Here is a 16,439-nt window from a genome sequence, read left to right on the forward strand (position 1 = left end):
AGGAATAAAATATGTATCACAGCTGGAAGTTGCTACTTCCTCAAAGGAGCAGCCTTTAGTTGACCGCTCCATTATCATTTTCAATAACGCTGCAGTTGACTGTTCTGTTAGCAATTCTAGAGATTATTGTAAGATCTGAATTGTAATTTGTCTTCATTCATGCAAAAGACTAAAGACAACTTGTAACCATAACATGGTTTCCATCAAAGATAAAAGATATGCCTCAAATAATCACTCATCCATTTCGTATCTTTTATTCCATCAATTACTAAAATCAGGGTCCTCACAGGATAGTGGACAACAACATGGTAAACAAGGAATGAACATACACTTGTTGCAAACAAAGAATTACAAGTTGTAAACAAGAAGTAATGACAGATTCATATAGAAAGAATCAGCAGAAAACATCTGCTGACGAAGAAGTCCCAGTGACCTGAAGGGAAGCTGGATACTTCACAAAATCGCCACAGCATCTGCCTTTAACAGCAACAGCTTGGAACTCACTTGAAGCATCCACAGATGTTTCTGCAAGAGACATTTTCTTTGCAGCTGCTGCCTTCAGCCGGTATCGCTCTGCTCTGGATCCAATGACCTGTCCCAGTACAGATGCTGCAATGGTAAATGCCATGGCTGACTTGGGCATTAACACAGATTTCCTTAGCATGGCAATGAATGGAACTGCAGCATGGACAGCTGCAAACCATGATGCTGAAAATTTTTTAGTGTGTTCCCTCCATATTCCTAGAGGGACATTTGCTGCCATGCCCAACATCCCAATCACAAGTATCTTGGAAGGTAAGGGTTGTGGCCGGAGGTTCTTAGCAAAAGCAGTCCGTGCTATAGCTGCTCGGGCTGCAACCACTACAGGTGGGCACCTATAGTTCACGCCTGGAGGGGGTTGGAAAACTTTTGCAACAAGTGGCAGGACACCGCTAACAGCCCGATATGACTTTGCTATAGGGCAGTTTCCACTTTGCAGCCATTCATTGCCCAATGCTTCATGATTAGATTGTCCTCCCTGAAAGGTCATCACAGGAAACAGATAAGAGAGAAGTTCAGACAGAAAATAAGATTTTAAAACTTTAATGACAGTTTCAAAACATGACACACCTCAAATACTCTAACAATATATAGTCCTGTACATACAGGAATATGAGAAACATCAATGATGACAAATTACATTTTAAATGCGTAGTAAATAGATACTCAGCACAGAATCAAGAAATAAACAACATTTCACCTTTGAAGACGGCTCTTTCTTGGATGGTTTGGAGTTTTTCTTTTCATTCTTCCACTTCTTTGAAAACGAGTCAAAGCTGAAGGGTCCTCCAGGTCCAAAAGATGAAAGACTAATGGTAGCTGCCTTAGCAGCTAAAGGATTGAACTCAGGGAGTGTTGGTTGGCGTCCTTCTTTCTCAGAACTTATATATGATCTTTCAGAAAGCGGAACCACTCCATCACGCCCATGGAATAATCTGAATGCCATATCAAAATTGGGACCATCTTCAAAAATTGGACCTTTGCCTGAACGAACCTGGAAAATATCAGAAGTATCCAAAATACAGTTAAAAATCAAATAATTTGTCACGTCATCAATCTTCTTTGCAGGAGTAAAAGCATCATGTTATTGAATAATGGGGAGCATCATTAGCTACGCACAAATAAGAGAATAATGTATAACTTACTGGCATTGGGAAAGGCAGGGATGAGGAGAAGGAGAAATTAGTGGGTTCATTAATGTTTCTTAAAAATGGACACCTAAGGATGTCATTTTGAGAAGGTGCAGGCTCCTCATTTTGGCCTCTGAAGAAAAAATCCATCTTTATTATGAAGCAAGATTACCTGCACAAAGCTCAAATTATTAGGAATGTGAAACACAAACTGCTAGAACGGGAAATCAAAGTATCAATAAATTCATCACTCTCCATCTTAAGGTTAGAATCAAAATTATTTGGCCAATCAAATCAAGACAGAGGTTACAAGGAAGCCAAAATTTTCATTAGTTAATTGTCAAAGCCACAGTAGAAAAACAAGAGACATAAAAAAAGAAAGAAAATCAAGATACGTTTTGATCATATTTACGTGTAAGACTTAAAGTGTAAAAGTCTTATAGATAAAAACATATTGAGACTTGAAACAACAAATAGAAGTCTGCTGGGAAAGGTTTAAACAAGCTCTCAAAACTGATGCAGGCAGCAGCAAGAACATTCTTTCAGGATAAAGAGAATGATAATACAGTTTATGGTTCAGAGAAAAAAGAAAAAAAGATGAAACTTCAAATTAAAAATGTAAAGTATAAGAATAGAGAATGATTGGGGGCTGCTTTACAAAAAAAAAAATCATTAACAGTTTTAGAGCTATCAGAATGTAAGCGATCTAATTCTAATGGTGATTGATAGGACCTAATTGGGTTCCAATGGAACATTTCCTGGGTTGGTAGAGCAAAACTAAGAATTTAGAGTTAGAAAAGCATCATAAAATCCTAAAGAAGACTATGTTAGCTTCAAACTTTGTTAATAAAATTGGTAATACGTTAAATTCCATTACTATAATTCACAAAGCTTAACTTCACAAAAAACCATAAACCCATCTAAATTCTCAGGCCTAATAACAAACGTCCACCAACAAAGAAAGATGAAAAGAAAAATAAACCCATCAATCCAACCAAATCATAAACTTGTAGATCAACAATATTAAAGATCCAATATTTTCCTTCAAACAATGAAGCTTATGTTAAAAAAAAGTCAACATTGAAAGATTAACTGATCATAGTAGCCAAAACACCAAACACTAAAATACTAAAAGAAATGTAAAACAAAGATCTCAAATCAACAAACAAAACCATAAAACAACGAAAACAACAAAAGAAATCACATCAAAATTGGAAATTTTACAGAAAGACGAGAAACCCAGAAACGTAAGGAGACACACCTGAATTGTGCAATGAAATCCAAGAAATGAAGAGAGGAAATGGAGAGAGACAGGGAAAGGAATCAAATGAATTAGGTGACAATGAAGCAAACACAACAAATAATCGGTTTTATTAAGTTATATCTAATTCAATAAAAGAGAAGAGAAGAGGAGAGGCAGTAAACGACGCCGTGCTCAGCACACGCCATTAGGTGCAAAGGTCAAAGTTGGGGGTTGCAGTATTTGTTTAAGGTCAAGCATGATAATTGCGTGCACCAATTCCTACTTTTCCTTTCATATTCGGGGGCTCGTGGGTGGCCTTAGCCTATTACAATTGGTTGATCCAAAGGTTTCTTCCGTTTTCCTTTTTTCCTTCTCTTCCTTGGGCTGAGTATGGATGTCGGTGATTACTGCCCGAACCGAATAACCATACCAAAAAGTACAAGAACCTAAAAAATCGAAAATTTTTATAAACGAATTGAACCGATCCGAATTTTTTTACTATTACGGTATGGTACTGGTTCTTTAGTAAAACCGCACTGCACTGCATCAGAATCACTGCAGTAACCGATCCGTCTTGTACCGATCCCACCAAACCGTAGAACCGAATTTTTTACATATATTTATAAATAATTATTTATATTTTATAAATAATACATATATTAAAAAAATAATACATATACTCTATAAAAAATTATTTTATATTTATCATTTATATAATTCAAGCAATTGTTATCGAAATACAAAAAATAATACATATTAAAAATAACAATAATATTATAATATACTTTATACTCTATAAAAAATAGAAGTTATATATATTAATATGTCACATAGTATATTGATACTAGTAATCTAATATACATACTATAATACTAGATTTAAAATTTATTTACTATCTAGAAATTTTTGACAAGTTAATTAAAAAATTACTTAATTTAATAAAAAGTTATATAAATTAGTAAAAATTATAAAAAGATATTATTATATAAATATAATATTATTTACTCTATATTTATTAATAAATTAATTTTTAATTATATAATATTTTTATTTTAAGAATAATAATATTAATTATACTAAAAGTATTAATTTATATAAATATTAAAATTAAGAAATAAATATTTTAAAAATAATTTTTATATTATTATACTAATAAAACTTAAAAATTAAATATTTAGAAATAATTAATTTATTAACTTTTAAAATATTATAAATTAATATTAAAATATAAAAAAATATTAAATTATATTTATAAATTTAATTTTTTTTTTTAAAAGGATCAAACAAAACTTGAGAAAAAATTGTCAAAACATCTTTTAACAATATAGAAGTTTTTTAGTTCCTACAACAGTGGAGGTCCTCATTTGTTGTCAATATTGGCTTAGAAGTTCAAATAAACCTATCCAACTAGAAGAATCAATAGAGAATATTGAAAGCATAGAGTCATGTAACATTTCTTTACTTCTTATATATGTTTGTTTATTGTTGATGCTGTTAAGTCTTATTGACGTTATTTTTTACTTTTCTTGTAGAAATTATTCAAGATCCTGAGATTGGTGAGTCCCTTATGCCAAAATTAAATGTGGAGTGCTAATTTTGAAGGGAGGTAATAACATTCCTTTGCTAATTTTGGACATTTATTTTAGTGCTATATAAAGTTTGTAAATTTATTTATTTTAATGATTGTCATCTGTAAAATATTTTTATTCTAGCAGTAATATATATTTTAATGGTTTGTATTTGAATATTGAATGAATTATTGTATTTGCAAGTGATTGAATTGCGAAACAGGTTGTTCAAGAATGTGATTGCAATTTTAATTCAGATTTTCATGCTACTTTTTTTAGGTTGGTAATCATATTTTCTTTAAATGTAATTGATTAAAGATGATATTAAAGTTGTATTTTTTAAATTTTTTAGAACCGAAAATAGCACCCGAACCGAACTGTATTGAACCGTAAAATTGGTACAATACGGTATTGGATCCTTTTATGTTTGGTACGGTACTGGTACCTTCAATTTTAAAATAACCGAGTTTTGGTATGGTACTGGTGATTTATAAATAACCGAATTGGACCGATCCGTACTCAGCCCTACTTTCAGTAATAGTAAATTTTTGAAAAAATTGGTTTAAAGGTATTTTCATTTTAAAGTTAATATTTTATTTTTTTTTATTTACGGCTATAAATAAAAGTTATTATATAATATCGTTAAAGATTTCTGACGTAATACACAATAATCATTATTCTTTCATTGCTAACAGTCATATTTATAGAATACTAAAATAATAAAAAACAGACTATAGACTTCAAAGTGAAAATACGTTGAAACTCCATAATAGGTATTGCAATCTTTTTATTTTATTTTATTATTAAGTATATCATAATTTCAACCATTCACCAACTTAATATCTATAATATAGATATTTAATCTTACATTGAACTAGCAGTCCATAATAATTAATTTTTACTAAAAATGGTCTCTTTTAACTCAAAAATATAATATTGCATTTTCTTAGTTTAAAAAGATTTATAAATAGCATATGTCACAATATCATATTTTATTTAATATTTGAAAATTTTCGCTCAATAATTTTTTTAAAATAAATATAAAAATTTATTATGTGGTTCTATTTTGCAACTTTTAGCATGTATTATTTTTTTTTAAAATAAAAACAAAGATATATATGTAGTTATAAATCGTGACAAAAAAATATATTTTATCTTTAAAAAATCTCGATCAACAATAATTCTCCGACCATGCATCATTATTATATTTATTAGCAAGTGATAGATATTAATTTTCCTAAAGGTATAAATTAATATACTTAAATATTCATTTGTACAAACCCACTTTAATAAATATATAATTAATGTAGATATTTAATTACTTTTAAAAAGTAGATATTTAATTATTGATTTATATAATTTGTAGAATTTTCATGAACTGAAAATTATGAAAAAACTATATTTTACTTAATCTATTTAACTGTTTAAATTTTTTATTCATTTAAAATAAATAAAATTACATTTAATCATTGTTATTAAAAATATAAATACAACTATTTACATTTATAGTGCAGATGAGGTTAAAAATTAAAAACAAAATTATATTTGAGTTGGCCGAAATTCTTTATTTCCTTGTAAGACTGATTCTAGAAAGTTTCTATAAGTATGACTAAATCAGTCTGGCCAAAACCTGACCTAACCTAACCTAATCTGTATATGGATTGTAGTGAGGTGACAGTATAAAAACTACATTTCAGATGGTAAATTCATATCAAAAGATTCAATAAATCTTTGAACAGGCAATTCTCCATATAAGAAACGCAACCACATATTTAGATTCCTTATGCAAAAGAGTGATGATTAGTTCTGTTCTGCAATTAGGCCAAAAGAGATGCCTAGAATCACCGACGTGGGTTCACAGACAATGGCAAAAGGATGGCGAAATATCCCCTAAGGATAGATTGAGGAAATGATAAAGTAAAGAAAATGTTAATAACAAAGAAAAGTGCTGCATTCATCTAAATTATTTACAGTTACAGATATCTAAATCTGAATCAAGCTAGACAAGAACTCCATGAAACTAAACAAAAGTAACTTGCTTGACCCATGTTAGGCACATTGAATTCACAAAAGCTAGAAATAAATGGCACCAGTTGCTGCTTTGAGAGTTAGAGGTAAGAAAAGAAGGCAAAAACTATGGTAGCTTGGGAATAAGGGATGAGGAAAACAGTGGTTAGTATTGCTAGAGGTTCCTGTCCTGTAATCAGTCAACAACATCTTAACTAGGACTTGATTCCTCGGTTGATCTCTTGTATTCTGGCTTTAGCTCATATGATCCTTGATTAGTTCCCTTGTTGTTATAGACACAAAGTTCTTTAAGGATATCTTTCAGAAATTGCTGTAGAGAGACAATTTTAAAGACAGAAGAAAAGCATAAGTAAGAAGAAAGATAATTTACAACTGCGATGCAGATATCCAACAAATCAGAGCCACTACCTACATTAGTACAGGTGAACACAACATATATCATTCAATTTCTGAACAGCCCAGAACACAATAAACCATTGCTACTTTTTGCCTAGTAGATGTAAAACTATATCCTAACGCTAAGATACAATAGCATCCAGAAAGAGAAATAGCCACTTAGCCAAATACTTAAAATGCTAGTCATATTCAAGAAAAGCTAACAAATTGGAAAACCTTCATCCTATGTAAACAAAGAGATACTAGAGCACCATATCTTGATATCTGGTGTCCAAACCCTCATCTTCGAGGTAAAAGTATAAACAAACTTTACTATTTAAATATGCAGATATAACCTGAAATTGCTCGAGTGTTATGATTACATGGGATAATATAATCAGATAGTAAAAGAGCACAGATGTCAACAAGTTCATATTAGCATTTCTTCTTTTAAAACCAACACGTTGCTCATGCTTAATGTAACGCATCATTTTGACAGAATGTCCCACCCTAATTAAGTGATGTCAAACAATTAGATAACAGGTTACGAGAGCATCTACATCAAAACAGATGAGAGGAACGATGGCAAAGGAGAATCTAAAAAATAAATGCATTTAGCATCAATAAATAAATAAGATGCAGCTTTAGGCAATAAGACATCAAACTTAAGGAACTACGATGGCTGAAGGATGTGAACTTGGAACGATTTCTTAGGTATAATAGAAATGTGAGACAACAACAGCGTAGTGGTCAACCAGATCATGTTGTCAAAGGCATGATACTAGAGTTAGATGAAGTTTTCTAAATGTCAAATAACTTATATGGTACAGTACCCACTTCTTATATGGGTATAACACCCTCCATAGATATAAATGCATCTAAAGGTAATATATCAGGAATTATGTGTAATAAAAAGAGAAAGAAAAAGTTAATAAATACTAAAAATTTTAAAACATAAGAAAAGAGTATGCTGAGACCAAATAGTTATATATACATACTTCAGGTTGGTCTGTCTCTTGAATCAGTTGTCTCAATGTCCAATTTGGCTGCCTTTCAAAGAGCTTAAACATGATCGCTTCCATCTCTCCACGATCCCTTCTAGTTCTTTTTACATCTGTTGCCTTGGCAGGTGGTTTCTTCTTATCCTACGGCAAAAACATCAGCTCTTTTCATAGTATTGTTTGATGATTAATATGGCAGTTATATTCTGATGCTATTATGAGATGGAAAATAGAAAGTTTCCTCCACAAAAAGCAAAGTGCAACAACACAATCTCATTTATGGAGATTATGTGTGAAAGAAGTTAGCCATTAGTACATTGGATCCAGAAGCAATCATCAATGGCATGGGCCTCATATGACTCCCATTGTCATTGTCGATGATCTGAAAATGGCAACCAATAAAGGGTGTGAGAGATTAGATTGTCCATAATTGGCACAAACATTAAGAGGTTTAGTTAAACAAAGACCTGTATTTGTCTGCCTTTGGTCATATACTTCTTTGTCCTTTCACGACACATTTTTGCATAGTTCTCAAGGTTTTCAGTATGGGGCCTCATGTCAAATTTATATAGTATTTTTCCCTCAACAGAAACCTTTCCTGTAAGGCAAAGAAAATTTCCAACTTTAGTGGAGTTTCATAGTCTGAATTCCAAATGTCTTAAGAATAAGCAACACAAACTAAGTTTATAAGCATTTAAGGATCCTTAAACATTTGCAGTTCCCTTTGTATAATGGAAATTTCTTTATTAAGATTTAAAGAGTTTGATACACACTATTTAATGCCAAATATATTAGAAGCACGGATAGTTGAGTTCAAAGAAGGAACTCACATGAAATAAGAAACAAAAGAAGAAAATACTGACTTCTCATCTCACTGAATATGAAATCCATAAGCATAAACAAGAAACTTCCACATATTAATTCAACTGCTTTATTAATTTCAAAAGAATCTCCAAAAATAAATTCTTAATGATCATCCTTGCTGCAAAGTGAGATGCCATATATTTGTATCAACCACTTGTGGATTCATATCTAAGACAATGACATGCAGAAATATCATCCTAAGTTTCTTGTTCTTTGACAAATTAAATATTCCAGGTGTTCTTTTTCCTTAAAGTTGATCATGTTAGGAGGTCAACAATGACCAAGCTTGAACTGCTTATCAATTTATTTGAACATAAGAAGATTACCATGATAGGAAAACGTAGTTCAACCAGCTAAGGAAACATGAACATGTACTATAAAGCAGAGAAAAAACTAGAAAATGTGAAATACATATCAGCTATTTTATCTAAACAAAGAGAAAAATTAGCCCATATTTGAGACATTCTATTCATAGAAATTGAATGTTAAGCTGAAAAAATATTAAAAAGATGCATACTAACCTTGAGCTGATTCAGAAAGCACAAACATTGGAATGAAGTCTTCAGACATATCCATAGAGTAAGACTTGGGTGCATTTCCAGATTCATTGCCAGCCAATTCCATAGTAAACTGAATAGCATGCATATGACTTACAAGATGAAAGAGAATAAAAAGCAAAATAACAAAAGAATACTCAGTTTCATCTCCAAAATTGAAAAAACAAATGAGTGGGGGGTAAAGAATCTCTAATCCTCGCCATCTCATACAAAATTTATATTTTCATCCACCAATCCGCAAATAAACTTTAATGATAATGAATTTAAGTAATTCCCTTACCATGTTTAGTGTCAGTCTGGCAGACAAAAAATTACAATAAGAAACAAAGTCACCTTATCTACTAGTTCTCTTGCAAAAACACATACTTCAGAATGATCAAATCATTATCACCAAAGTTTGCAAAAAAAATAAGTTCATATCCATATGATCATAAGGACACTAGTAGTACAAAATATTTCCATAAGAATACCTGTCAACTCCTAAATCTTTCATATACCAAAATAAACTATAGCTTTTAGCTCTGCGTTCACAAGGAAGTTTTGCATGAAAATAAGTCATTCATTCCCAAGCAACAAACATAAATATGCTGATATGCATTACAATTAAACTTAAAATGTTGATATAAAAGAGTGCAAAATCATAGAGTTTCAGCCTGAGAAACACAAGAACATGCATATACAAAACCAATCCCAAAACAAAACAATAATATATTACCATTATAACAATCCGTTAATCTTTAAAATAAAAATACAAACAACACAAAATAACAAATCGCAAGAAATCAGATAATATAAAGAGCAAAAGAGATACATACATAATATCAAAATAAAAAATACCCAAAAACCCTAGAATCTAATAAACTCAAGAAACCCACATTATAAACCAATCAACCCAAGAAAACAAGACATGCATGTTACAAAAAGAACTCAAATATATATACATTCTATACTAACAAAAATATAAGAAAACAAAGAGGTAATGCAAACCTGACGAGAAGAATTATCATCATTGGAGTTAAGAGGATTGATAGAGAGAATAACTTTAGCAATAGGACGAGAAGGATCATTATCAGGAGAAGATGGGTTTTTCTTTAAAGAGTTAGAAACTAAAGCAGGACATTTCATTAACCACACAGCTTTCTCTGCTCTTGCCGTCTCTAAAGTCCCACCAATAACAACACCCCCATTGCCACTACTATTTTTGCTATTACTATTCTTGTTGCTGTTGGTATTGGTAGCAGAGTCGTCCATGGCGGGAGAGAAAAAGACAGAGAAGGAGGAGGATTCTTGGTTTATTTTGGCAAGTAATGATAAATAGCTAAATAAAGCGAAACGGCTTTTGTTTTTTGTAGGAGTACAATATTTTCTACTTTTGTTATTTAATTGAACAAATTCTATTGGTTGGGTTTATTCCTTGTGTGGAGTGGACCATATAATTCTGAGAGTGTTTGGGTGAGACACTAATGATAACCTCATTCCGGGTAAGACTGCCCTACACTAAATGAATACATTTAATTAGATAAATGTTTCCTCGTTTTATAATGATACAATAATTAATGGCACTTACTAATATCTATATCAAGAAAGTTACAGGCCAACTGCATATTTGAATGTTTGAATTTTAACTATTTAGTCATTTTAACATATTAATTTTTAGTTTAATTTAATAGACGCTTCAATTTATATTTTTTATAATATATAAATATTTTCTGACTAATAGAAAATATGTTTGATTAAATTCTTATTGGTATCTGAACTAATAGCTTATATAGTTGATATATGATTGTGTTTGATAAAATCATTTATAGATATTGTTTATATGTTTAATATAATCAATATAAACATCAAATTAATGATTATATATATATATATATATATATATATATGAAAGCAATGACTTAAATATGCCTTCTCTTCCTTACTTGACAAATTGTATGAATTATTTATCTGAATTATAAAAAGTTATAGTCTTATAAAGTACAAAAAGACAACTATATATATTAATATTTTAAACATGTTTTCTCTTTCTTTTTTGGTAAAGTATATGAATTTAAGCATTATTTATTTAAATTATGAGAAATATTAGTTTTATAAGCATAAAAAGAAAATTATATACATTAATAAATTTATAAAAGTATTAATATATATTAAAATTATAACCTTTCATCTATCACAAAAGAATTAAGCTAATAACACCAATACTCATAATTCATTTATTTTAAATAATTTATGATTGCAATTCCTAAAATAGACTTTTTAATTTTATGCTTGTTTTTTTTTATTTTTTTTCAATTATTTAAAATTAAAATTAACATCAATATTAAAAGTAAAATCTTAGTTATTTTACTCTATTTGTTGAGACTGATAGTATAGTTTTTATTTATTTTTAATTTCTTAGGCTCTAATATTTTATTCTATTTACTATATTTTTGTATTATTAATTTAATCATTTTTTTATCGAGCCAAGATCAATAGTCATTCAATATGAGAAAAGTGAGGTCAGATTTAGAATCTTCAATCTTAGTCCTCACTTTTGTTTTGATGGACAAACACCACATCTAAATAAGCGACATTTAATTTAATTGATTCATCTATAAAAATTAAAAAGATATGAGAATTGCTTACAAATGTTACGGTGTAAAGCGTCTTAAAATATTAAGTTTATAATTCAAAACTCAATATTTTCTTTTTTCTATTTAAATTTCAATACATATTTTTACATGAAGATTGCTCTCCATAGGTTTGATAATTCAAAAAGTATGCACCACTAATTTTATAGTAGAATATTATTATTTTTATACTGCAATTTGGTTGACTAAAATTATTAATTCTGATTTTGAATTTATATTTAGCTAAATTTTTGAACTTATTTAATGAAATTCTTTGAAAAGATTCAATATTGTATACTTTTTAGTATAGAAAACTATTATTTATCAATTAAAACTATATAAATATTAAAGAATCCATTATAAAGAAAATAATGACTTCATGAGAAAGATGGCTGTCAATTTTTTTTTTCTAAGGTAATAAAGTTAAAAAGTTGACTCTACGTAACTCAAAGTATCATACATATTATAATTTTTAAATATTATATTTTGAGCAATAATATAAAATTTAAAGTGTTAGAATTTTATTTTAAAAAATGAATAAAAAATCAAAAGTCTTGCATTCTGATTTAAAATAATTCAATTAAAAGTTAATTTATCATAGATTTTTTAATGTAATATTGCTATGGAAATTAGTTCTTTTAAAACAGTCTTAATTTCATAAAACTAAGATTATAAAAATTAATTATTAATATTTTTAATATTAAATTAAAATTATTTTATTAGTCCTGCATTGCAGGCTAATATCTAGTTATTTTTATAACACCATTGTTAATTCAACAAAGAAATGAAAATGAAAAATAATGATGATAAGAAAAATATTGAGTAACTAAGAAATATAAAATATTTTGAGAGATATGAAAAATACTTTAAGTTGTTATTTGTCTGTAAAATAAAATTAAAATAAGCTATTATAAATTAAAATTGAAAGAATAATAAATAATATTAAATTAATAATAAAAATTTAAATTGGTCAATTTATTTTAAAATTAAAATTTGTTAATAAAAAGCTTCAAATTAGAAATGTTGTGAACTAGAGCTATGGGATGTCTGAACATCTATGAGCTACTGTTTAAAAAAAACTAACCAAACACTTTAACATAGTTGTTGAAAACTAAGAAGCTATTGGCAGCTTTCCAATAGCTATGCCAAATACTCTTATAATATTTTAATCAAAACTTTCTCTCTTTCCTTACATAGCTCTTTTTTTATTTTTTATATATATTATTTGAATAAACAATTTATCTTTCTCTTGAATCTGTATTTTCTTCTTTTAGAGCATCCCAAATGGTATTTTTTTTATTTTAAACTAGATTTAATATTCCTACTTTGCGCGGCTACAATCATTAATTGAAGTGATTTTCCAGTTTTGATAAAATCTTATAAAAAGCAATATTGTATGTCTCTTATATATTTATTTAAAATATACATTAAATTAAACATGTATGATCAAGATTGTATTCAATACGTATTTATATTTTTAAAAATATTTATGGATCTCATTTACCATTTATATTAGTAATATTAAAATTACACATTGACATGAAATGTATAACAAAATATAATGAAGAAGGTAAAACTGAACTTGAATTAATCATTGAGGTTACAACTTCCAATCCCAAGAAAAACTTCAAATTACCAAGATCTTTGATTTTAAAAGTGTTTCTTTTTGATGCTGGCAATCTCATTCATATTAGAACTAGCTAAAACAATGTCATCAACATATACTGCCAAAGCTATAAAAGAAGAACCAGTACCTTTGGTGAAAAATGAAGTGTCAGCAGCAGATTGTGTAAAATTATGAGAAAGTAGAGCAGCAGTCAATCTTTCATTCCACTTTCTACTAGCCTGCTTTAATCCATAGAGACTTTTCTTTAATTTACATATAAGACCAGATTGATTAGTCTCAAAACCAGGAGGCATATTCATGTAAACTTCTTCCTGGAGTTCATCATGCAAGAAGGCATTGTTTATATCCAGTTGATATAAACTCTAATGCTTTGCAGCAGCAACAGCCATCAATGTCCTTATTGTTGTCATCTTTGCAACAGGACTAAAAGTCTCAAGAAAATCTATTCCAGATTTCTGAGTGTAAATAAATAGAAAAGATAAGTTGTATTGCTACTTAATTTACATGTATTACATTGTATATATATATAGGTACAAACATCACTTAAATAAAGAAAGAACATAATCACAGCAATTTACAACTATATAAGAAATATGCCTATTGATTTGCCTAATCTCCTTTAATGTAGCCTAGAATTCCTATATTTACAGCTAGGTCAATATTTCCTATTCCAACACTCCCCCTCAAGCTGGCTGAAAAATATCTCCCATTGACAGCTTGCTTACTAGAAAATCAAATTGTCTTTTCAGTAATCCTTGGTAAAAATATCAGATATTTGTTAAGATGTAAGAATATAAGGAATACAAATCAGTCCACTTTCAATCTTCTCTTTGATAAAGTGCTTGTTAACTTCAACATGCTTAGTCCGATCATGATGAACTGGATTATCTGCAATGGAACAAGCAACTTTGTTGTCACAATAGACTTTCATGGGGAAAGAAATAGGTAGTTTGAAATCTTCTAGTAACCTTTTAATCCACATTGCTTCACAAATTCCATGTGCAAGAGATCTGAATTCAGCTTCAGCACTACTACGTGCTACAACATTTTATTTTTTGCTCCTCCAGGAAACAAGATTTCCTCTAATAAAAGTGCAGTACCCTGATGTTGACCTTCTATCTATAGTGCTACCTGCCTAATCAGCATTGGTATAGACTTCCACTTGCAAATGACCAGATTTTTTAAACATCAGTCCTTTTCCAAGTGTTCCCTTTAGATATCTAAGTATCCTATAGGCAACTTCAAAGTGTTCTTGGCCTGGTGAGTGCATAAATTGGCTAATCATGCTGACTGCAAATGCTATATCAGGACGAGTATGTGATAGATATATAAGTCTGCCCACTAAACACTGAAACCTCTCCTTTTCAATTATGTCCTCTGGTTTTGCAAGATTTAATTTGAGATTCACCTCTGTTAGAGTTTCAACTGCTTTGCAACCTAGAAGACCTGTTTCATTTAGTAGATCAAGGATATATTTCCTTTGATTCACAAAAATTCCTTCTCGTGATCTTGTGAACTCCATGCCTAGAAAATACTTTAATGCCCCTAGGTCTTTGATCTCAAAATCCTGACTTAGCTTTTTCTTTAAACTAGCTAATTCATCCTCATCATCACTAGTTAAAATCATATCATCAACATACACAACCAACACTGCTGTTTTACCTTCCTTAGAACGTTTATAAAACATGGTGTGGTCTGCTTGACTTTGATTGTATCCATATTTTTTCATTATTTTTTCGAATCGTTCAAACCATGCTCTTGGAGATTACTTGAGGCCATATAAAGATTTCTTAAGTCTGCAATTCAAATCCAGGAGGTGGACTCATGAACAGTTCCTCTTCTAAATCACCATTAAAAAAGGCATTTTTCACATATAGTTGGTGTAGTGGCCAACTGAAATTAACTGTAAGAGACAATAAAACACGTATAGAGTTAATTTTGGCTACTGGAGCAAAGGTTTCTTGGTAATCGATACCATAAATTTGAGTAAACCCCTTAGCCACTAGCCTAGCCTTGTATCTCTCCATATTGCCATCTGCTTTACATTTTACGGTACAAACCCATTTGCAACCAATAATTTTTTGATCTTTGGGGAGTTCTACCACTTCCCATGTCCCATTCCTTTTCAACGCACCCATTTCTTCCATTACTGCTATCCTCCAATTTGGATCATCAAGTGCTTTATGAATATTTCTTGGAATAAATAAATTTGAGATTTTTGACACAAATGCCATACGACTCTTGGAGAGTTTATTATAAGATAGATGATTTGTAATTGGATGATTAGTACAAGAACGGGTTCCTTTTCTAAGTGCAATAGGGACATCAAGATCACAATATTCATGTGATTTTTGAGGATTATCAAAAGAACCATTATTTTGAGGAGAATCTTGAGTACCTGAATTTGGAGTGGATTGACTAGGTGCTGAGGAGATGACGAGTTCTCTACCTTTTTTGTGATCCTTTCTCCTTGTATAAACAAGAACCTCACGCTCATTATTTGGAAGTGTTTCTTTCTCTGTCATAGATTCAATATTGCTTGACAAAATAGAAGTTTTATCTTTAAAAATATTTGGCGTAGAAGCCATAATTTTGGGGAAAGTAATGATGTCCCATTTATTTTCTTCCTCTAATTGCTCCCCCTGAAGAAAATTTCTTTTGAAATAAGGCTGATTTTCAAGAAAGATAACATCCATAGAAATTATGACCTTTTTATTGTGGGGATTAAAAAATTTATACCCCTTCTTATTTGATGCATAACCAACAAAAATATATTTCTCAGCCTTTGGATCTAGTTTGGATTGATCCTTGTTGCTAGATAAATGGACATAGGCTGTGCAACCAAAAATTTTAAGAGGTAAATTGGATGAAAGACGATATTGTGGGAAGTAATGTTG

General features: G+C 29.9%; 3 protein-coding genes across 4 annotated transcripts; all 3 read right to left on the reverse strand.

Moving 5' to 3' along the window:
- Nucleotides 1–219: 219 nt before the first annotated feature.
- Nucleotides 220–3,190, reverse strand: LOC8261824. Its single transcript, XM_002534255.4, has 4 exons — nucleotides 2,932–3,190; nucleotides 1,686–1,842; nucleotides 1,241–1,534; nucleotides 220–1,018 (listed from the first exon to the last, which is right to left on the reverse strand). Exons 2-4 carry the CDS (start codon nucleotides 1,818–1,820, stop codon nucleotides 395–397), a joined length of 1,053 nt encoding a protein of 350 aa, XP_002534301.1. The 5' UTR covers nucleotides 1,821–1,842; nucleotides 2,932–3,190; the 3' UTR covers nucleotides 220–394.
- A 3,220-nt stretch (nucleotides 3,191–6,410) lies between these two features.
- On the reverse strand, nucleotides 6,411–10,804 carry LOC8261825 (general transcription factor IIF subunit 2). 2 transcript variants are annotated; one of them, XM_002534254.4, is made up of 6 exons: nucleotides 10,294–10,804; nucleotides 9,271–9,379; nucleotides 8,353–8,483; nucleotides 8,202–8,267; nucleotides 7,883–8,029; nucleotides 6,411–6,819 (listed from the first exon to the last, which is right to left on the reverse strand). In XM_002534254.4, the coding sequence occupies exons 1-6, from the start codon at nucleotides 10,555–10,557 to the stop codon at nucleotides 6,700–6,702; spliced, it is 837 nt and encodes a 278-aa protein (XP_002534300.1). In that variant the 5' UTR covers nucleotides 10,558–10,804; the 3' UTR covers nucleotides 6,411–6,699. The 2 variants fall into 2 exon arrangements, with proteins under 2 accessions (XP_002534300.1, XP_015583911.1); XM_015728425.2 differs by having other exon boundaries at nucleotides 9,271–9,398; nucleotides 10,294–10,429.
- Nucleotides 10,805–14,677: 3,873 nt separating this feature from the next.
- On the reverse strand, nucleotides 14,678–15,271 carry LOC107262466 (uncharacterized mitochondrial protein AtMg00810-like). The gene has a single exon (XM_015728426.2). The coding sequence runs from the start codon at nucleotides 15,269–15,271 to the stop codon at nucleotides 14,678–14,680; it is 594 nt and encodes a 197-aa protein (XP_015583912.2).
- Nucleotides 15,272–16,439: the final 1,168 nt, after the last annotated feature.

The sequence above is a fragment of the Ricinus communis genome, chromosome 6 (genome assembly GCF_019578655.1).
Source record: "Ricinus communis isolate WT05 ecotype wild-type chromosome 6, ASM1957865v1, whole genome shotgun sequence".
In the NCBI taxonomy this organism is placed as follows: domain Eukaryota; kingdom Viridiplantae; phylum Streptophyta; class Magnoliopsida; order Malpighiales; family Euphorbiaceae; genus Ricinus; species Ricinus communis.